Raw genomic sequence first — 20,924 nt, 5'->3', positions numbered from 1 at the left:
TAACCGGTCATCGGAACAAACGCAGACTACGCTAGCGCCAACAACGGAGAAGGTTAACCATTCGGCGCCGGCGCCGAAGAAACCGTACGTCGCTTCCCGCAATCGTTTACAGTATAATACTTACAATTTACAGTATAATACTAACACTACTACATATAATACTAATTTATAGTATAACAAATATATAGTTAACAGTACGATAAATGCTATTAACAGTCAAAGTTAGTAAATGCAGATTAATGTTGCAGGGTGAGATTGGCGCATCCCGGTGGATTTCTGTTCGGTCATCATCATCTACGCTGGAAACCGGCGCCGAAATAATTTTACCCGACGAATGCCAAACTTTGAATTAGAAAAAGCCTTTGACTGTTTATTGTGATTTCGTCAGCGCTGTCTTATGTTGATTATTTGGTAGAATTGTTTATTTGTCCGATACCTTGCTTGCACTGCGGTAACTGTGCTTTACATATGGCAATCAAAGAAATGCAACAACAAAAATTAAAATAAAACAATTATATTATTAAAATCACTGCGAATTTCATTTGTATTCAAAGACATCCATCACAGTGGCACTTAAGCCAGCCAACAACTGTGATTAAAACTGCAGCCAGAAAGTCTGCATCTCGCCAGCGCCCTTGACAGCGATCCATCCGCGTTCCTCGAGCATTAACTGCGGATAAACCGTCCGCGCCACGTCGGCCGTACTGTCGCTTAATTGTATTCTCCCGCTGATTCCGTGGCTGCACATGCGTGAGGCAATGTTGACCGTGTTGCCGAACCTGTAATTATTTGCCGGCAATTAATACGGTCACTAAATTATTGATCATTTGGCGATTTCTTACAGTGTATAATCTAGAACACGATGCCCTTTACGCCACACATTACTGCGTAAAACGAAGCCGAGTGATTCTGTCTTCAAAGCGTTTTTATTCGCGTATTCAAAGCTTACACGTACACGCGCTTCGCTGCTTGAACCAACTGTTGACAATGCACACTGTTTATCGGTTTAGTTACTGCATATTATTAAAGCTTGGAGCTACGAACCGACTGGAGGAATCCGCTTTATTAGTCTACATTGTACAGATACGCAGTACATGATATTAGCGCGACTTACAGACAGTATTTCGGTTTCTTTGTCCCAATAACTCCGGCAGCCAACGGACCTGTGTAAGACGTTTATGTAAGAAATAAATGTTAAGAAATTCAATAAAGAAATTAGCCTTTTACCGGAATGTATGCCGACTTTGATCGGGAGCTCTTGATACACCGACAACTTTTCCGGTGCGCGGCGCATCACTGCCTGCGCCAAGCTGCAGATCTCCAGCACATTCTGGGTACCATTGGCCACCGGAACACCGCTAGCGATCTGCAGAAACAAAGGTTACAGCGTACGCGTCGGCGGTTATTAGCGGTTAATTAATCAGCGGTTACATAAGCGGCATCCAATGGGAAATTATTACGAGATATAAATACCATATAGGAATCGGAAATGTTCTCCACGCGGTACACAGCGTACTGCGACAGCAACGCGTGGAACAGCATATCCAGCTCGGCCAACACCGTGGTGGCCCGCAGCGGTGGATGACGAGCGACGTAGGCCCCGAAATCCGGCATATCCGTGAACATGAGCGTCACCAGCTCGAACATCTCGGGTATCACATTGCTGCCGCTGCGCAGCTGGCGAACCACCGAGCTGAAATTAAGCGGCCTTGACTGTACCCTTCCAGTTTAATTGCCGGCCTAATTTCTGCTTATTGTTAGATTTAATAAGATACAAGATCTTTTTAATTTCTAGAGTATTTTTCCTAGGGAAATATTTCCTTGGATTTACGAATAAGTCAGCTGAACGCTTAATAAATTGAGCGCTCCGAATTTTACTCCATACATTCTACGTATTACCCGAATATACTGTAATTCTTTTCATGCATGTTCACCATAAAGCATTTTTTGCGGTATCTTTGGTATCTTTTGGTGTACAAGTATAAGCCTTCAAATATTACTTACGATGGAAGAAAGCGAGCCAAGATAGCGTCGCATTTGGCGCGTTCGTCCAGAAGATTCGTGGTCCTTCGCAGGACTTCCTCCTCTAAATCCTCCGAGTGCTGTGACAACCGCCACAGTATCTTCTCAGCCAGATTGCCGTTTCCACCGTATAAATAATTGGACCATTTGACCACTTCCATCTGGATCTTCCTGGCCGTTGGCCGGTTCAGCGGGTCGTGGTCGTAACAGGATTTCAGCAACGGGCGAAATCTCCTTAGTAAACCGTCCGCGTTATCGGACGTTGATATTAACTCTACCACACAAAATCGTTGAAGTTTAAAAGACGATTAAAGTGACGAATGCACATTAATGCACCTTGTAAAAACGATACTCTTCGTTTTGACAACGGTAAATTCCGCTGGCTGAAGATCTCATAGATCACCGTGGCTTCCGCCAGGATATCGGCTTTTGTTTGCCGATGGCATCCGCTCGGTTCTCCGGTTTCTTGCGGGACGCTGATCGTTCCCCGGAAAATATATGGATGATTTTGTCATAAGCCAATTCGGAGATTTTCAACGTAAAGTGCTTGTCGATTAAACACGTTGTCGAGGATAGATTGCCGTGGTACATTAACGACGAAGAGTGGATATACGACAATCCCTATTAAACGTCAAGTTCCTGTAACTGTGTAGCAGCAATAATAAGCAGTTTTGCTGGAAGGAGCGTACTTGCGATAATTCGACAACGAACGACATGATAAAGTTGGATTCCATAGGAAGACACGATTCGAACAGCTCATAGACCGACCCGCGTTCCGCGTACTCGGCGACGATAGCGTATTTCATGGTTTGCGGCAGAACCGTGATGCCCATGAATGTACAGACATTGTAATGCGAAATGCCACGCAACTGTAAATAAAACACTACGTAAGTTATTGAAAAAAAAGAAAAACAAGAAACGATAGACGATGCCGCTAAAAACGAGACAGATATTTTGCCTCGTTTGTAACGGTATTCTGTGTCCTTTTACTAAAAACTATCAAAACATACGAAGGAATATTTCAAAACATATAAAGAAACGGCGAGGAAAAAGAAACACAGAAATAATTCAAAATATGATTTATAGCACATACGCAAACAAGAAATAAACGTTAGTGTTACTGATTTTACCTTTTTTAAAAGAGCTAACAACGCGGTCGAGGTAAACGCCTGGCTGACATCGGAGTAATCCTGGATGGCGGCGATAACCGTTAGCTGGACCAGAGCGCCTTTATATTGCGCTGGAAAGCTCTGCAAAAAAAACCCGTGGAATATTTGAGAAAAAACCAAAAAACTAAAAGCAGCGTACGTTTTTCGCCAATGCTTTAGTGTCGTCAGCGGCCGCCACGGGGCGTTGGTTCAAGGATTGTGACATGAGGGCCCGACGGCGTGTCGATCGCAGCGTGGATGCCGGCACTAAGGTCATCTGGCTGTTATCGATGCGCCACCAGACGTCTTTCAGCATCTTTTCTTGTAGATTCCGTCTAAAGTATTGCTTCGGATTAGTTTGTTTAAAGAAAACCGTTACGCAGCGTATTTACCGCATTCGGTATAAGACGACAGTGAAGATAACAGCAATGGCGCCGAAGACTCCAAAACCCACGCCTTTCACCGTATTCCAGAATGCTGGAATCAGGAAAAGCGTTTTAATTATAGCGCTGCAGCTGCTGCGCGCTGCTGCTGCAGCGCTAATTACAGTGACGCTTTTTACCGGTTTGCGCTTCAAGACTGACGCATTTCTGTCCGAAATATCCGCACTTCGGTTCGTTGGGAGGCGGCCAAACGCCGTTGGGCCAGGTTACGTTATTTATCGCTAGGAGGTGATCTTCCGCTTTGCGCTTTATCAGTATCGGCTAGATCAAAATATTTGTTGTGCTCTGGCAATTCAACTGATTTTGCCTCGGCCTTTTTATTATTTTACGCGTTCATTATTCTGTAATTCTTATATTGCTGGATTTTGTATTTATTATTTTATTATTTAATTAATTATTATTTTGGAGTTTTTCTGTATTTAGGCGCTCATGTTTTTGAAACGCTTATTTTTCACATTTTGACTGCGAAATTACTTACATTTTTCCCCAGCTTGTTGTAAAAAAGCTTTGGACCATTAAGTTAAATCACGTAAATTGCAGCAGTGTGATATTTTTTACCGTAAAACTTTCTGATCCATTGCAGTAGCTGACAACCATATCGGTGCGGCGCTCTCCGGCCTCATTGAAGTAAACATCCTCAGCACGTGTCGGAAAAGATCGGCCGAGGAATTCCTGAGCAATTAGGGCGCCTTTGGAGAAATCGAAACCCGGTAATCCGACTACCAAATTATTCAACACCTACAACGTAGCAAAAACTAGCTAATCTGCGACACACGATGTGACCCTGGATGTACGCCACAATCAGCCGAAATAAAATTAATAGGACCTAATTATATTTCGCGTACCTGCGCCAACGCCATCACAGCTGAGTAGCCAGCGGCTATTATGGGAAACGGCTGCAATAACACTTCCACGTCAGCACACCATAACAAGCGCCTGATCGGAAACGCTTTGCTCCCCCAGATTTCGCTGTACCTGATCCTTTAGCTGGTAGCTATTATTGTAGGCGGTTTCCGAGCGGTTGAGAACCTGTACACTGAAACGGCGATTTTTCTCCGGCTGCGGAATTAAGGAATCGGCCGGTTGAACTAAGAGCAGACTGCGAAAAGCCTCACGCGCCATCTACAAAAAAAGCTTTCTGTCACGTCTTGGCACAGATGTTTATTGTGCCACTCTGGCCGGATAGATACTGAATCATGAAATACTCGTAGTACCACATAAAATGCGTCCTCTACAGGTCAACACAGCCATGCGGGTTGCTACGCGCTAATATGGCGCGTAGCCACTACACTACACCTTCACCCTTAAAATGAAGTGAAAAAAGCAGAACATTATGGCAAAATGTCGAAATAGTCTTCTTCGACATTGTAGACGGTATCGACCTTTTCCTTCTTCTTGTTGTCCTTCTGCTGGCATGCCCTCTCTATGTGGCCTTTCATGCCGCAAGCATTGCACCTGGTGTTTTATACCAGCATTCCTCGGGCGTATGCCGCCAGGATCCGCATCTTTACACTTCCGCCGGGACGGCATCTCTTCGTCACTTCCACTTTCTTCTTCATTCTCTTCTTGTCTCTTCTCTCTCCTGCTCTTATCCTCTTTCTTCACTCTTGTTTCTCGCTTCTTAATACTGTTCACCACATTCTCTTCCACGTTAGTTTTTCTCGCCTCTTTCACGCTTGTTTCATATTTGATAGCAATTTGGAGGGCGGCGTCGAACGTCTTCAGCTCTTGCAGCATTAGGTAGCGTCTTGTTGCGTCGCTTTTGACGCCTGCCACGAGCACAGCACTTAAATTCTTCTCCAGCACTGTTGCCGGAAAGTCGCATAGGATCGTTTTGTCACGTAAACGCGTCGCGAAGTCCACCAGGCTTTCTTTTTCGTCCTGCCGAAGACTGAAGAACAGCGCCCACTCGGTTATTTGGTTCGTGTACGGGGCGTAGGCCGTTTCCAGCTTCGTGACCAGTTCACCCAGTGTGAAGTCGGACGGCATCTTTGGCTTGCACATGGAAACTAGGAGCTGCAGGGCCTTCGTATCCAGACTGTTTATTAGCAAGGCACGGTGCTTGTCCGTATGAAGGTCGGTCAGCACAGTATAATTATCATACAAAAACTTCCACGCCTTCCAGTCCATGGTTTCCGGATTGAATTTAGTCAATTGATCGGTTGTGGTCGTCATTTTCGCTCTCTTATTATATAGCGCTCGCTTTCCTCTTCTCCTTTCCCGCTTCAGAGTTCAGAGAATACTACACTTCACGCCAATTGTCACGTCTTGGCACAGATGTTTATTGTGCCACTCTGGCCGGATAGATACTGAATCATGAAATACTCGTAGTACCACATAAAATGCGTCCTCTACAGGTCAACACAGCCATGCGGGTTGCTACGCGCTAATATGGCGCGTAGCCACTACACTACACTTTCGTTAAGCGTAGCTTTAACTGGAAATCGGTAGACCTTACCGGGTCATCGGTATCGTTGTACTGCCAATCCATGCGTCCGTATAATCGGTTGCGGAACGGCTCCATCGCCACGTACACCTAAGAATCAGTATACCTTAAGAACAGAGCACTAAAAGCAGTAAAGTCTAACTACTGCGCGTAGGTAGTGGATTATCATTGTATTATGCAGAAACAAATTGGTATATTTATTACCGTGTTTACGAGCAAAATAAAGGGCTAAGTACATCTTTGCTCCCAACAAAAAAATTGTTAGAAACGTTAGAATTTCTGACAAAACCTATGCTTACGTATTCGCCGTTGGTCATGTTCAGTTTGCCAGCCGATATCTGGAAAGAGAGAATCCTTGAAACGTTTACGGATTCTGTAACGGGGCCGTTAGCACGACGCGTCTTACCAAGAGATTTCGAACTACTGGTCCACGGCCGAAGATTAGCATAACTAAAACAAGACATGCCTAGAATTTTTCTCGAATATGGGTTATATGAAACCGTTGCATACCGCGGCTAATTCTCGAGAAATCTCTGAGCAATGTAGGAAAGCGTAACATCGTCGCGTTGTCGCGGGTGAAGATCTCCTTCTGGCTGACGGAGTACCCAAGAATCCCGCTGATCCCCGCGATAACCTTCCGCGCCACGGCCCCGTACACCGGGGGACTGTCGCGGTCCGTGATGACCATGACGCTGCGCCACTGGAACATGTGCAGCAGATCCAGGTATACTTCGATATAGGCGCCGGTGGAGATGAAGGCCGTGGTGATCCAGGTGGGCCGCTTGATGACGTCCTGGGCATTCCCGTTGGAGGAAGCGCTGTAAATGATGCATGACGTTATGACCCAACCGCCCGCACCGATAGTGGTATTTCGGTTGATTAGACGTTAATTATGCACTTACGTTGTAATCAGCAGCATATCCCAGTTGCTAACCAGATGCCCGATAGTGTTATCCGTCACGCAACCTAGATTAACAAGGAGAAGACAGTCGAGTTATATTTTGCGTCGCATAAATAATAATCATACTGAATTCGCAATATATATTTACATAACTGCGAACCCGCCCGTCGTATTAAGGGATTTGGCCCGGTACGTAGCTCCAAATTTGTATACTGTATTTTCACAAGTTTAAGGAACAGGGTGGGGGCGTGGCCAGCGTAGCCGGACCGTCGGTCGGCTTTGATCTCAAAGGGGCCGACAACTCGTGTGCGCGGCCCGGCCCCTGGAGCGTTCCTTAAACTTGTGAAAATACAGTACATCCACGGCAACTTTCGTTGTGGTACCGAACCAGCCTTCTACCATTTTCTTCAAGTTATAAAATGAAATTCAAAAATTTTAAAACTTGATTTAAAATTTGAAAAAAATGGTAGAAAGCTGGTTCGGTACCAAAACGGTCTTCATAGTAATGCGCATTTTCTTGCAAAATTTGAAGAGCATCGGCTCATAATGAGACTTTTGGTACACCTTCGCGCGTTTAAACTTTAGGAATTTTATTTCATTGACTCCCGAACCGCATGTTGCGCGCGCAAACGGATTTCACGCCTACGTATATAAATCCTTTGGCTACAAAATGTCATAAAGCAATGCACAAAGTGTTTAGGAGTGCACGACAGCGAAAGTTCCCGTGTATGTACCCGAATTTGGTACTATGTACCGGGCCAAATTTGGTGCTACAGTATGTATTGTACCTGTCGACGCCAGTGTATTTTTTTGGCTAATTGTTTTTTCGTAATAGAAAATCAGTATTAGTGAAGTGTCGCGATTTTTCTATAAGGTAACATTTTCAGCGCACAAAGATGTTCGTGCAGTCTAACGCACGTGCCAGCGTGTGGCAGTTAGTGGGATTACGTAAGAATGGTTGCTTTCGAGGAAGTCGCGCGCTAGCACGCACCGGTATGCCTGGTTGTAATGAATAGCGATGTTTTCGTGTTGAGTGCCATCATTAGGACTGTACGGCTCGGGAAAGATCCGCATCGTAAACACTTAATAACACTTTAAAAATACGTAAACACTTTTGCTCCGTAACGCAGAAATGTAAGTATGCAATTTTGAGAAACCTGAACACGGACTTTTCCTGCCACAACCGTCGGGCACAGCGTGTTCTGTATGAAAATAATAATTTTCCATAGAATTTTCGAAGATGTAATGACAAATTCCGAAACGTCACTTGTGAAAAATCGGTTGTATTGTATCGAAATGTACGAGGTTGTAATATTAGGGAATTATGCCGGGTCACTTATTCTCACGCTACGTGTAACGTGCACAATCCATATGACACGCTTTGCGCCATGTACATCTACAAATCGCTCATGCATGCACCGCCGGCACCATGTGACTCCCGTGGGATATTTGACACACTCCCATTTTTCTACAAACTTTAATCTGGAAATAACGGTACAGTGCATGGCGCTTTTTGTTGTTTGAGCGCGTCAACAATAGCAAACACAACTCACAATCAATTTGACCTCATATTGGGGTTGTAATTAAAAACTACGGGTTCCTCGAAATCTAAGAGATTATGTGGTGAATTTTTCTGTACTCGACCGCGTATTAACAGCCATTTAAAAAAAAAGTATTCCAGATTGCAGTCTAAATTACGGTAGGTTCTCGTATCGCACTGTATAATTTAGGCCGTTTTCCATTTGCTTCTAATAAGAAAATTTTGATTAATACCGGAGTACTCGATACACAAAATCCAGTATACAAAAAAAGAAAGCGGAAAACCGTGAAAATAAAAATTAATAGAATCTAAAAAAATAAAACCGGCACAGTTAGAAAAAAGAAATAGGAAAAATAACAAGCATACTAAAAACGCAAATATAAACAAAAATTATCATAACACGGAAAAAAATAATACACAAGAACATCAGCACAAATTCATATAGCATAAAGATTGTACAGTTTAATTTTCACATATGCGTAAACAAGAAAAACTTGGCACGAAAAAAATAAAAACAGCTAGTGGCAAAATCGCAAAAGTAGTCCATACCTGGAACAATAAGCGCGTTGACATTACCGCTGATTCGTTGCTTATAATACCACTCCGCCAGCAGCGGCTCACTGAGCGCCGTCACACCGTTACAATCCCGCATCCCGCGATTATCCAGATACGTTATCTCCATGTTCAGCGTGCGATTATACAGCCGCATGGCATCCTGCACCGCCACATCCATCGCTGGTGCGGAATACGCCGAGGAGATAAACTCCGCCCCACCCGGGAACCCGAACGACACGATGGTGACATTGAGGACACCACCGACCAGTGTCCACTCCCCCGCCAGCGCGACAACGCAGATCACATAGTACTTGTAGTAATCCATCGCTCAGCCTGCGTCCTAACAATTATATTTTCAGGGAAGGAATGTTCAGCATCGTGATATAATTCTGCTGCAGATTTAATGAGCGGTGGGGATGCCCGGTGGGAAATGTATAATTACCGGCGTACGGGATTAGACGGAACCCGGTGTTTTTCGATGTTTATTATGTCGAGGCCAACCGCCAATTGGTTGCGATGAAAAGGCGGGCGCAGCGTCGTATGATCATCTCCGCGTTCGCGCTCAAGTGGGACTGCGTGACGCGGTGATTAATTTCTCATAATTTATGACGTCGTCCAGTGAGAGCGGGAATTAGCATTGTTAGTAGCCGGATTAGAAGATCCGACGCTGCGGTGGATTAAGCGCCGTAAACAACCGTTGCTGATATGCAAGGTGTTCCTAGTTAGTGAGTTTTACATGGTTTTTTATTAATGTGTAATAACACATGTGTATAATGCGAGCGGCATGACGACACGCTGGTAAATGTGGAAAGTGCTGCGCAATGTGTGGGTGTATGTCCGTAATAGCGCGTTCGACAGATCGCCTACAGGGTGGAGATCATCGTTTCCGCGGTAAAGCAACGCTATTACTCTGGATTATTAATTTTATTCGGCATAGGAGGGCAGAGTGCACTTTAGCTAATCGGATTAAAAGCCTGCTGTTTGACCCTGAAATTTTCCGCAAGACAGTTCAATGATTACCGCGCGATCTATAAATTTAATTCGTTATTTATTAATATTATTATTATTATCCTAGTACAAACACCCGTGATTGCATATGAATTTAAACACATGTGTGTAGCAGTCCAAAACGTCATTTCAGAAGTCTACCGACAACACACAGGCGCTCTTCTTAAAGGTCACTTTTCAACTCAAACTTACAAAGGCCACAAGCAACTGTACACCATTAACAACTGTGCTACATTTTGTTTTTCGGCGAAACTACTGTATTTTCCCATTAGTGCTGAGGCAGCGTAAAGGTCACGGCTAAGATGTAATAAGAATTGTCACATTCAGCTCAAACTTTCAACGGTCACCATCTACACCTCATGTTTGCGTTGCAGGTTACACGGAAACCTGCTCGCTGATGGACGCCTGCTCCGTCGTCACCGAGCGCTGAGTCACCGGCGTATACTGCGTCGAGGTGCGGACGCCGCCCCACAACATATCCTGACCGGCGGCCGGACTCCCGTTTTCCGCCCGGCAGCACACTTGCAGCAGCGATTCCATCAGCGTGCAGTACAGTAATCCGTAGAAGGTAGCGGCTACCACCCGGATACTGCCCAGACGGCGGGCGCGCTCCTCCAGCCGGCGTTTCTCCTCAGTGCGCAACCACCGGGACAGCTGGAAATCGGGCTCCGGGGGCGCGGCTTCGTAGTGGAAGAGCGCCACGGCCGACAGGACGGAGCGGACGAGAAGCAGCGCGATGCCCATGGTGGCCACGATGGCTAGGAGGGTCCCGATGGCCCGGGTCAGCGGCCGCCCGTGGCACGTTAGGTTCCAGAATTCTGTGAGGAAACCCAGGCCGGCCATGATAATCCCGATGTACTCCAGGATGTTGTGGTCGGGATTGGGCGGAGCCAGGTGTGGCGCTAAGGCTAAATCTAAAAATAAACGATTGTAACGGAACACTACAGAATTGTTGTGAGAACGACCTTTTTGGGGTTTTCTGTACTACGATCGTTTTTTCGATAACTCGGAAAAGAAACACACATCACAAGATTGACCGTCAACTGCTCGTTCAGAATTAAGGTTTTCATGACCGCAAAATTAAAGATAATCTGTTACTTATATTTTTGTTTAAATTTTTTAGCTATATTATGTTTTATAAATAAATATTTCTTTATAAACCTTTTGTACTTTTAATTTAGAACCAAGTATAACTTAACACTGAACTACAAGAAAACTACATTAAATTATTTATTATTTACTACATTAAATTATTTATTATTTACTAGAAAACTACATTAAATTATTTAATATTTACTACATTCATTAAATAATTTGTAGAAAGTAATCAAATGGCGGCGCGTGGGAGGTGCTGATAACATGGCAAAATTTTCCTATTTAAAATCAGCAAATGTTTTTGATGCAAAATCATCGAGTTACCAAAAACTAAAACTCTTTTCAAAGTCTGTCTCACTGTCTCACAAAACACCAGCATATTTGATTATGTGTTGTGTAACACGAAATACCACACTTGACTTACCGGCAATTTCCGACAGGATAGCCCCGAAAGCGAAGCCTATTCCGCACATACGGGCGACGGATGTCGCCGGGACTTTCATCATATAGGAATAAATCTGTTTACTCTGTGTGCACATTTTAAAGGCGCCCACTTTTGCCGGCATAGTTGTGTGGCGTGTGCTAAAGATTTCCGATTAATTTTGAAAGTGACACTTACTGTGAATTATGTAAGGATATATAAACTACGAACGCCGCTTCTGTAGCATTATAAAAGCTTAGCTGTCATCCACAACAATTAAAGCTCATTAAGCCGAAAAACATAGTATATTGCTTGTAATTTTTTTCTGTATTTTGGCATTACACTTCGTTGAATCTTCGCACGTGACACGAGCCGCAACTGCGGCAACAATTTGCCTTAATTACACATTGCATTGACAATCTGCGATAATTCGACCGATCGTGTGATGCGGGCACGCGATCCGCGCTGAATGAGAATTAATTAGACGCCTGTTAATATTCCCTCCAATCAGAAACTCCCGTTCCACTAATACTCGTAATCAAAGGGTCGCAGCATCGGCTTCATATTAACCGGCGGATAATGCTGCGCCGGTCGCATGGGCACGGGGAAAGGCCGCTGCATCGGTCCCGGGTACGGCCTACTGGGAAACGGGAGCAGGAAGAACTGATCAATCTGCAGGATATTCGGCAGAGCCCCTATGGGCTTATTAACCGGTCCATAATTGGGTTTTCCGTAATTCGGCGGTCCATAATTCGATGGTCCGTAATTCGGCGCGGCCGCTTCCGCATGGTAGGTGACGCTGCGGCCGTTGAGCGGCTGCGGCGGCCGGTGATTATCCTTTAGATGTTCGGAGCGGGTGCTGTTCTCCCAGAGACTACGGAAGACGTTCATCTGCGCTTCGCTAACCGATAGTGTATGCTCCAGAACCGACCATATGGCGCTCTCCGTGCAGGGCGGTGTGGTCAATGAACCGAGGTAACGAAAGAAGGAGCGGGGGCGCGGAAGGAGGGCCTCCAGCAGGAGATCCGGGAGGGTGACATTTACCGTGTCGCCTACACACCGGCAAAGGTCATCGTGGTTAGCACGCCATTTTCTAATTATCTGCAGCAAAATAAGCCTGTGGGCGTTATAAATATCCGCAACGACCTCCTGGATTCTGGAGAAAATCCTGATCATGTTATTCACTGAAGGGCGTGCAGGCGGTGCTAAGCGAGCCATGAAAAAAAACATGACGCAGGTCCAGCTTTACGTCAAACTGGCCTTCATTCAACGATAAAATGTAAGAGAATTCGTCGTTAATTAAATAACGGGATTTAATTAAACAATATTAATTTTAGTGACGCTTATTTGCGTCCCCGCCGTCCGGATACTCGGGGCAGCCAGCCATTTAACGATTTAACGTCTCGCGTTAACGTTAAGGTCAATTTAGAATTTAATAATTATTAGGCTGTCTGACGCTGGTATATACTGGTGCAGATTTGATTAAATAAAGGTCAAATTTTGCAAAACACTACGGACGTACGTACCAGGAGACGGCACACGACTGACGGCGTCGATGACCTCTTGGAAGGCCGGGTTATGGGGCGCCGCCATACGGCCGGGTATACTGCGGAACAGCACACTGACCACAGCCAATCCCGTGCCATCCACCGTGTTACTGGGCGCGGCGGTGGTCGGCTGGGGAGTGGGCCCAAAGGGATAGCGGTACGCCATGGAGGGAGTCACTTTCTGATGTACCAGATGGAGCTACATGCCCAGTAAATAAGACATTATTAAATATGTATTTCTACCAAACCGTAAAGATTGTTTGCGACATGATGTACTATATGGTAAGTACTTATGACATAAGTACTATGGTTGCATGCATAAATGTTTTATATTTTTATACACAATATCACCTCTAAGGGAAAATATTCCCCGTTGATGGAGTGCTCGGACCCGCGACCTTTGACCGCTCCCCAATGGAAATGAAACTGCAGGAAACTGTAGTATCCCGGCAGACCGCCATGGCTGATCCCGGGCGTTTCGCGGTGGCTCATCCAGTTCACCGCCGAAAATTGTACTATCATTTAAATTAAAAAATTGCTGGTCTTACCGGGTTTTTAGTAGTAATGGCTCTGTACATGTACAGGCAACAAAATATAAATAGTACAATCAACGCGTGTGCAACATCGAGTACATTCACGGAGAACAGCACGCGTAAATTATCATTAAATGATCAAATGAAGTGCTTAATAAAAATTTTAATTTTATTTAGCTTTATTATGTCTCATCCTTAGCACGTACTCGCTGCGTCAGATTTTTGTACAGCTGTCCGGATAATAATATGTCTACTGTATGTACGCTGAATTTATTGACCACGGAGCGCTGAGCTGTTGTACGTACATACGTATATACGTATACAGCGCAACTCTGGGTAGCCGAACAAAAATCGTGACCAATCGTGTCACCAAATGCGCTGATTGGTCATATACTCATATGCACCATGTGTATACGTGCTGACCTGCGTGTCCGTTATTGGTGACGGTCCACAGCGCACCCGCTGGATAAGCGTTATACGCCTCGAAATGCACGGACTGCAGGCGCGGATCGAAATGGATCTTGGTGGTGTTGATGTCGATGGGGGACTGGCGCTGGCCCCCGCAATCCGGATAGGCTTTGGCCCAGTTCTCGGGGCGGGCTATATGGGCACCGCACAAAAACACTGGTCAGCTGGAAAATTTTTCGAAAGCCACGAAGCCCCTATGGCTCTTTGCTGACTTACAGTTGGGATCATTTTCATCGTAATTCCAGTGCAAAGGAAAGTATGGATTGGGCGTTGTCTGTCCTAGTTATCAGCAAAGAAAACCATCCGTCAGGTTTCAGCTACCGTAGTACGAGCTGCAAACCGCTGCATCATGGAAGTTAAGGGCGTTTAATTTTGCTGATTACCTTGAACTAAACCACCGTACAAGAACACGACGAAGTACAACCTAATCTTCATATTCTGCATATCAGTGGCATTCACAAGAGAATAAAATTTGGAGAGTACAACGTGAGAATAGAATTACTTATAAAAGCATTAAAACTAGTGACTGAAATTGCCTGCGAGTTCAGCTTAACAATGTTCTATAAAAAGGTCAAAGTACTGCAGTGAAATCTTATGACGCTGGAAGCATGATAGTAACAGAAAATAGCATACTTGCTTCTACAATTCTACTGTAGTTAGATACGTACATAAGCAGTATTATTATTTTTATTAATATTAAGTACGTACATACTTATGTTTTGTTTACGGTACTCGTACTATCACAATAATAGTTTTACGATAAAACAGTACATACACGTATTTTTGTGAAATCCCATGAGTCCGCGCTTTTTTTTGGATGAAAATGGGTTGCGTTCTGTATTTCCAATGGCTTCTGCAACTAAGCAACTTTGTTATAACGAACCCCGCCTTTGTACTTGGTATTTTAAGCGTGTTACACGCTTTTAAAAACCTAATTACGTTGTTTAAATGCTGAAATAAACAGTCTTGTACAAGGTCTTGTAAAGTAGAATGAACAGTCTTGTACAAGGTACAAGTACGCGATCTTTTAAGGATTGTAAAGAGTAGTATCTATACTGTATAGATGTACGTATTTATCTATAATAAGTACCACTGTACCATATCTATACTTCGAAGTATTTCATGCGGGTGTAGCGTAATTCATTACAGTACAAATTAAAAAAATTAGTAAGTAAGTACTGTATTTACACAAGTTTAAGAGCCACCAAAATGGCGGAAGCCTTAAACAATTTACAGTACGTAATAATTTTCAGTGGATACAAAAACTATGAAAACTTCATTACGTACAGAATCTGCAGATATAGAATCGCGTAGCGATTTTTATTTCCTTTCAAATATTCCTGTTATCAAATTTCAATAACATGTTTTCGAATCTTCATGCAATTTTTTTCATGTAAACTGTAAAATGAGTATCGTACCAAAACAAGAAAAGTAAGTTATTAAATGTACAGTACATAATCCGGTACATATGTACAATACACTGTGTACATTACATATTCCATGCTGAACATCGGTGGCACTGGGACGACCCCCGCGTGGTGGCGGCTTGATTACTGCAAACACATCGCCTTGCGCATTGATCAGCAACTTTCCCGCATTAATTTTCACAGATCACTCACTGTCGCTGCTTTCAGTTTTCAGCTTTTCTGTTTTGACTTTTAAGTATTTCTTTTTACAAAGAAAACTTTCAACATCGCAGACCTCTTAACTGCATGACAAAATTTCAGTTCACCAGGAAAACAGTAACGATAGCTTGTTCATGATCGTTCCAACACGTTGATGCTGCGCTTACAATTGTAAGACTTGTTTATTCCGTCTATACTGTGTGCCTGGAGAAATGCTCGCCTGAACCTGTGATTTTCCGCTGCAACCCCCCTCCTCCCATGGATCGCCGCGACGAGATCCTGGCCCGCTACCGCACCCCTCCCCCCGCCGCCCCGCCATCCCCGGGGGCGGGGGCGCCCTGCTACATCGGCGTCCAAGTGCCCGAGACCACGGAGACCACCCCCCTGGTCCTGCAGCGTCTCCCCGCGCCCAAGGACCTCCTGGCCCTGTCCCCCGCCACCCGCTTCAAGCCCTTTCCCGAGTATGAGAAAGCGGCGCAGTTCTCGCAGTTCCAGCTGGCCGTGGCCGTCGACGGGAATATGCGGCGGGCGGCGGAACCCAAGAGCCCCTTCCCCAGCCCCACGGCCGAGGAACGGCAGCAGTTCATGGAGTTATTGGGGCAGGGGGATGCGGTGGGGGTACGGCGGATGGCGTGGAAGAATCCGCGGTTGCTGATCACGTCGGATGATGCGCCGCAGTATTTCAAGGGGACCTGGCGGCAGACGGCGCTGCATCTGGCCGTGCAGAACGACAATTATCCGCTCTTCTGGTACGCTGCTCATTATTTTATCAGTTTTCTTATTTACAGTTATTTTATAAATAAATTTTTTATTATAATATTTGGTATTTTATCTGTTATCGTCTTGCTGTCTTTACTTTCTGGTAATTGCTTGTTTTCATTGATTTTCCCTGAATGTAATAGCTTGAATTTTTCATTGATTTTCCCTGATTTTTTTCGTCAAATTTTCTGCACGCTGCTGATTATTTTATAATGTTTTTAAAATTTTACATTTTTACAATTAATTTTATTTAATTTTTTTTATTTCATATTTTATAGTTAATTTCCAATCATTTTAAATTGTGTCTACAGGCCTACAGCGCAGGATGCTTTTGTTTTATTTTAATTGATTATGTATTTTTTGCTCATGTTATCTTTTGATAATGCCAGGATTTTTCAGGAATTTTCGTTGATTTTTTTCCATCAGTTTGTTGATTAATTGATAAATCTTGCTCTGTCATTCTGACTTCTTTACGGATAATGAAGGTTTTTTTAATAATTTTGTCAAATTCTTGCGTTTGTTATTTATCGCGTTTTTCGTAATCCCATTTTAATGTTCGTGAATTATCTGGTAATTTTTTTTAGGAAACCGTTATAGGCACCCCCTAAAACCCCCGTTTATTATAGGCACCCCTTTTCACACCCCGTTTATTATAGGCACCCTTTTTAATTAATATATGTGTATATAACAGATTTAGTATTCTCAAATGGCAATGCAGTTTTATTCGGATAATAGTATAAGGATTCTTTCTGGCGTCGAGACGGTCGAGTTACATACATCATTCTTTCCAGCCTATAATAGGACGGTTAGGCAAATCAGCCAGCGCAGAACGAATTGGTATGGCGTCTTCTATTGTGACTAGAAGGTCATCTTTCGCTGTAGCCAGCTCATTCACCGCCTTACTCCCGAGCCGTTTAGGACACTTTCTCAGCCTGTGCAACTTCTGCCAACCATTCCCTTTGAGCTGAGGCTTTTGCGAATACAGTGTTTGCCGGCGACACTCCAGAGATCAGTTCAGCAATGTAGGAACACACCATCGGGCCGCACTGATTAGACCCGGCAACTGAAGCTGGATAATCGGAAATACTACGGTGCCCGGATTCTGTTCGCCACCGTAGAGCATGGACAGCTGCAGTTGGACGTGCGGCGACAGCGGACCATTCAGGATGGTTTCGTCGGCTATGAGTGAATGTCCGAGCGCCAACACCTTTATTTTCGTATTCTCTGTGGTGCACGCATTCGTAGAAACTTTCTGTACTTAAGGGACGGCTCCAGAGCTTCTCCGTTCTTGAACTTTTCGGACCGTCGTATTATGAATGTTTGGAACGTCGCTTCCTGATACGCCTTAAAGTCTTTCTCGAATGCTTCAAATGAAGGATATTCGTCCTTCAGTTCAGCGACGTTGTCGAGCAAGGGGAATACTAAATCAGTTAGGTCTTCCGATGGCCCCGACACCGGAGGGCTACTTGAACCCGCCATAATAATTATGATATTTGCCGGTACTGAGAACATAATTATTGATACCTATGTAATAATTACGTACAGTATGTGTAACCCTATTACACTGACCTTTTGTCCAAAGTAAGTTTTAACGGTCACAGCAACTGTATAAAATGATAAAATAATTTTTGGAATATGTGAATTAAAATCCATTCACATAATATTATTATAACTTCAAATTCAGAAAAGGGTGCCTATAATAAACTGGGTGTGAAAAGGGGTGCCTATAATAAACGGGGGTTTTAGGGGGTGCCTATAAGGGTACCCTTTTTTTTATTATTACTGTTATAATTTTAACAACAGAAACGTGCGCTTTGTTGCTTAGAAGTTTAAATTATAGCCGGCGTAGAGGATTCGACAGCAGTAGGTAATTTTTCGTTTGCCCTTAGAAATAAAAAAAAATTGTTGATTAAATTTTTTTTCAAGCTTTTTAAATCTTAATTTCTTAATGCTTTTCGATGTGCCGAATAATAAAATGGACGCCCCTCCATTAGCCATCGCTCTACGAATTGCTGATAATTTTGCGTCCGATAGTTATGCTCTAGCTGGTGTGCGCATTGTATGGCAATGTATGCCGTTGCCTTCTGCTTTCTTCTTCTTCCCCAAACGGATAAAGGAATTTTTTTCAGCTTCTCTATATATTTTTTATTTTATTCTGAATTTATTTATTTATCTGTATTTATTCTGAATTTTATTTATTTATCTGTATTTATTCTGAATTCTGTTGATTTATCTGTATTTAATTTTAATTTGTATTTCCGCTCTTTCTGTATTTTATTGCACTGTTTTATCCCGCTTAGTACCATAATGGAGTTGATCGAGAGCCCCGCCCTGATGGAGGCCACCCGCATGACGCCCTTCGAGAATATCGCCGAGCGCGGCAACGCGCTGGTGCGGAACTTCCTGAACAACCGCAACAAGAAGCAGGAGGCCGTGCTGGACTGCGCCGTGGCCTACGGTGCACTGCCCATCGTCGACTTCCTCACGCTGCACCCGCTCTGCGATCTGACCGTGGCCGGACGGACCGCCGAGGACAACCGCGCCCTGGCCGGATGCAAACGCAACGCGCACAATGCGCCGGCCATTCTGCAGATGCTGGAAGGACGATGGTGAGCCCCATCGTACAATCCATCGTAAAATATTTAAAAATAAATTATTATAAATTAAACAAATAAATAAATTAAATTATTAGTAGAAGACTGGCAGAATGGTTAATAAACAGCCGAATGCGAATTGCCAATAAGAACGTAATAACATAAAACTTTAATGAATAATTGATATGGAAACAAGCAAAAGAAATAAATATAGATTTAAGCACCAATGAAAGGAATAAAATCAGCAGTGACAAAACATTTAATGTTAATTAATCAGCAAATTATTAGCGCGGTAATGAATATGTAAGTAAGTGATTCAAATATTCCTACCATTTCAAAATGGTGGAATTTTCTGGGAAAAAATGCAGGTAAAAAATTCGGAATTTGATAAACCTGGATTTCAGTGTGAAATCTGGCAAAACGTTTCCGGAAAAAATTACAGATAAATGTTTCTGTGAAAATTCGTGGTAGATTTTTCTGGAAAAAGTTTCTGATTTTCGACGCATCATTATTTAGAAATTTGGAAAAATAAATTTGCGCAATGTGAAAAAATACATACCAATTTTTCGAACGATAGCTTTTTCTCTCTAAATTGCACGGACTTGGCAGGAAATATAGCTTAGTTGCCATTGTACTACGCTTTCATCTCTAAACCTAAAACTGGTCGTAATACTCCAGCATGCCGTCCTGCTGTCGTTCGTCGTCTTCTTGAATGTTTAATTAAGAGGTACTTAGATTAATTGTTTAATTAATTCGTAGTTCTGGTAGTGGTAGATACTTAAATTAATTCTTTAATTAATTGGTTGGTACTCTGATTAATTGTTTAATTAATTGGTGGTAGACATCGTCGTATTGGTTTTCTCAGTGAAGATCTGGTAAAATACAAACCCGGTTAAAATGTAGGTATGTCCCGGTGTTCGGGCAGTCGGATGTGTTCCCGCGGGGGACGGTGGGCGATCCGCTGCCGCCGGGGAAGATGCGGGATGCCCTGCACGAAGGCCTGCTGCACGGCTTCTTCGGACCGACCACCCTGGACGAGTGCCGGGACTTCCGAGCCTGTCTTGGTACTTTCACCGAGAAACGCCGGAAATCGGTGGAGACGGCCGCCCAGGGCGACAGTGTGCAGTGTAACGGCCGGCTGGAGTATCAGAGCGTCGAAGCCGAGTGCCGGCGCGTGGCGCACGCTGTCAGCGGTCCGTGGAAGGAGTACTGGGGATTTCTGCAGTGCTTCACGGATATCCGAGCGGAGATGGGGTTGTTTAAGCTGGAGAAGTTTCTCGCCGAGAAGGATGCACGTAGGTCGCCAGAAAATGCAGAATGATATAATACGGCTGCGGCTTGCGAGAATAAATAAATTGTGTGTAAACGTAGTGCGATGGCTTCATGCTTTAGTTCGGCTATCAGTTTTGTTCAGTGCATTTTGGATAAAATGGATTTCGTTCGATTCTTGAAATATTTTATTAATACAGGTTTTTTTTTTCAAATCCTTCGAGCTCGCCAGATTGAAGTGTGGTTAGATATAGACAGCAATTAATACGAGTAACAATAATGATAAACGTCAATCGAATAATTAAAAATAATAATCGAATAATTAATCATCATAATCAGACAATTGATAATAATTAACGTCAGTCGAATAAATGATAATGATAATCCAATAATTAATAATAATACTAAAGCGGTTAATGGTAATAATAATTAAACAGTTAAATAAAAATAAACGCCAGTCAAATAATTAATGTCGTAATGAGCCGAAATTACCCTTGCAGACGCGCTGCCCGCCCGCTACTTCGCCCCGGCGCCCGCCATCGCCGGGCGG

The 20,924-nt window shown here is 43.7% G+C and overlaps 5 protein-coding genes across 5 annotated transcripts; 1 reads left to right on the top strand and 4 right to left on the bottom strand.

Annotated features, from left to right (window-relative positions):
* Window positions 1-595: 595 nt before the first annotated feature.
* LOC129598061 (atrial natriuretic peptide receptor 1-like) lies at window positions 596-2,183 on the bottom strand. Its single transcript, XM_055495806.1, has 5 exons — window positions 2,005-2,183; window positions 1,474-1,693; window positions 1,228-1,366; window positions 1,115-1,163; window positions 596-779 (listed from the first exon to the last, which is right to left on the bottom strand). Exons 1-5 carry the CDS (start codon window positions 2,181-2,183, stop codon window positions 596-598), a joined length of 771 nt encoding a protein of 256 aa, XP_055351781.1.
* On the bottom strand, window positions 2,158-9,387 carry LOC129598049 (atrial natriuretic peptide receptor 2-like). Its single transcript, XM_055495794.1, has 16 exons — window positions 9,050-9,387; window positions 6,962-7,025; window positions 6,570-6,877; window positions 6,466-6,509; window positions 6,359-6,397; window positions 6,072-6,149; window positions 4,589-4,735; window positions 4,459-4,509; window positions 4,172-4,351; window positions 3,733-3,874; window positions 3,563-3,647; window positions 3,331-3,505; window positions 3,153-3,272; window positions 2,712-2,891; window positions 2,359-2,643; window positions 2,158-2,296 (listed from the first exon to the last, which is right to left on the bottom strand). Exons 1-15 carry the CDS (start codon window positions 9,378-9,380, stop codon window positions 2,422-2,424), a joined length of 2,166 nt encoding a protein of 721 aa, XP_055351769.1. The 5' UTR covers window positions 9,381-9,387; the 3' UTR covers window positions 2,158-2,296; window positions 2,359-2,421.
* Window positions 9,388-10,134: 747 nt separating this feature from the next.
* On the bottom strand, window positions 10,135-11,726 carry LOC129598041 (uncharacterized). Its single transcript, XM_055495783.1, has 2 exons — window positions 11,583-11,726; window positions 10,135-10,977 (listed from the first exon to the last, which is right to left on the bottom strand). Exons 1-2 carry the CDS (start codon window positions 11,722-11,724, stop codon window positions 10,439-10,441), a joined length of 681 nt encoding a protein of 226 aa, XP_055351758.1. The 5' UTR covers window positions 11,725-11,726; the 3' UTR covers window positions 10,135-10,438.
* A 193-nt stretch (window positions 11,727-11,919) lies between these two features.
* LOC129598040 (carbonic anhydrase-like) lies at window positions 11,920-14,780 on the bottom strand. Its single transcript, XM_055495782.1, has 6 exons — window positions 14,511-14,780; window positions 14,344-14,406; window positions 14,083-14,259; window positions 13,478-13,641; window positions 13,106-13,325; window positions 11,920-12,631 (listed from the first exon to the last, which is right to left on the bottom strand). The coding sequence occupies exons 1-6, from the start codon at window positions 14,569-14,571 to the stop codon at window positions 12,105-12,107; spliced, it is 1,212 nt and encodes a 403-aa protein (XP_055351757.1). The 5' UTR covers window positions 14,572-14,780; the 3' UTR covers window positions 11,920-12,104.
* A 958-nt stretch (window positions 14,781-15,738) lies between these two features.
* On the top strand, window positions 15,739-20,921 carry LOC129598042 (ankyrin repeat and LEM domain-containing protein 2-like; the record flags this gene model as incomplete). Its single annotated transcript, XM_055495784.1, has 4 exons — window positions 15,739-16,501; window positions 18,812-19,120; window positions 20,009-20,400; window positions 20,875-20,921. Coding segments are annotated over exons 1-4 (1,239 nt in total), but the record flags the coding sequence as incomplete, so codon positions are not given.
* Window positions 20,922-20,924: the final 3 nt, after the last annotated feature.

The sequence above is a fragment of the Paramacrobiotus metropolitanus genome, unplaced genomic scaffold (genome assembly GCF_019649055.1).
Source record: "Paramacrobiotus metropolitanus isolate TYO unplaced genomic scaffold, Prichtersi_v1.0 Parri_scaffold0000113, whole genome shotgun sequence".
Taxonomy (NCBI): domain Eukaryota; kingdom Metazoa; phylum Tardigrada; class Eutardigrada; order Parachela; family Macrobiotidae; genus Paramacrobiotus; species Paramacrobiotus metropolitanus.
Note: the sequence above shows the minus strand (reverse complement) of the source record. Positions and strands in the feature narration are given on the sequence as shown.

Coding starts and splice junctions, on each gene's coding strand:
- LOC129598061 (XM_055495806.1), bottom strand. CDS start 2,183: ATGGAAGTGGTCAAATGGTCCAATTATTTATACGGTGGAAACGGCAAT. Junction 1,694..2,004: donor TTGGCTCGCTTTCTTCCATC/GTAAGTAATATT, acceptor GCTTAATTTCAG/CTCGGTGGTTCGCCAGCTGC. Junction 1,164..1,227: donor CAAAGTCGGCATACATTCCG/GTAAAAGGCTAA, acceptor CGTCTTACACAG/GTCCGTTGGCTGCCGGAGTT.
- LOC129598049 (XM_055495794.1), bottom strand. CDS start 9,380: ATGGATTACTACAAGTACTATGTGATCTGCGTTGTCGCGCTGGCGGGG. Junction 6,878..6,961: donor GATATGCTGCTGATTACAAC/GTAAGTGCATAA, acceptor CATCATTTACAG/CGCTTCCTCCAACGGGAATG. Junction 3,273..3,330: donor CTAAAGCATTGGCGAAAAAC/GTACGCTGCTTT, acceptor TTTTTTTTGCAG/AGCTTTCCAGCGCAATATAA.
- LOC129598041 (XM_055495783.1), bottom strand. CDS start 11,724: ATGCCGGCAAAAGTGGGCGCCTTTAAAATGTGCACACAGAGTAAACAG. Junction 10,978..11,582: donor TATCCTGTCGGAAATTGCCG/GTAAGTCAAGTG, acceptor GTTTATTTTTAG/ATTTAGCCTTAGCGCCACAC.
- LOC129598040 (XM_055495782.1), bottom strand. CDS start 14,571: ATGCAGAATATGAAGATTAGGTTGTACTTCGTCGTGTTCTTGTACGGT. Junction 14,260..14,343: donor CGATGAAAATGATCCCAACT/GTAAGTCAGCAA, acceptor GTGCCCATATAG/CCCGCCCCGAGAACTGGGCC. Junction 13,642..14,082: donor CACCAATAACGGACACGCAG/GTCAGCACGTAT, acceptor TTTAAATGATAG/TACAATTTTCGGCGGTGAAC.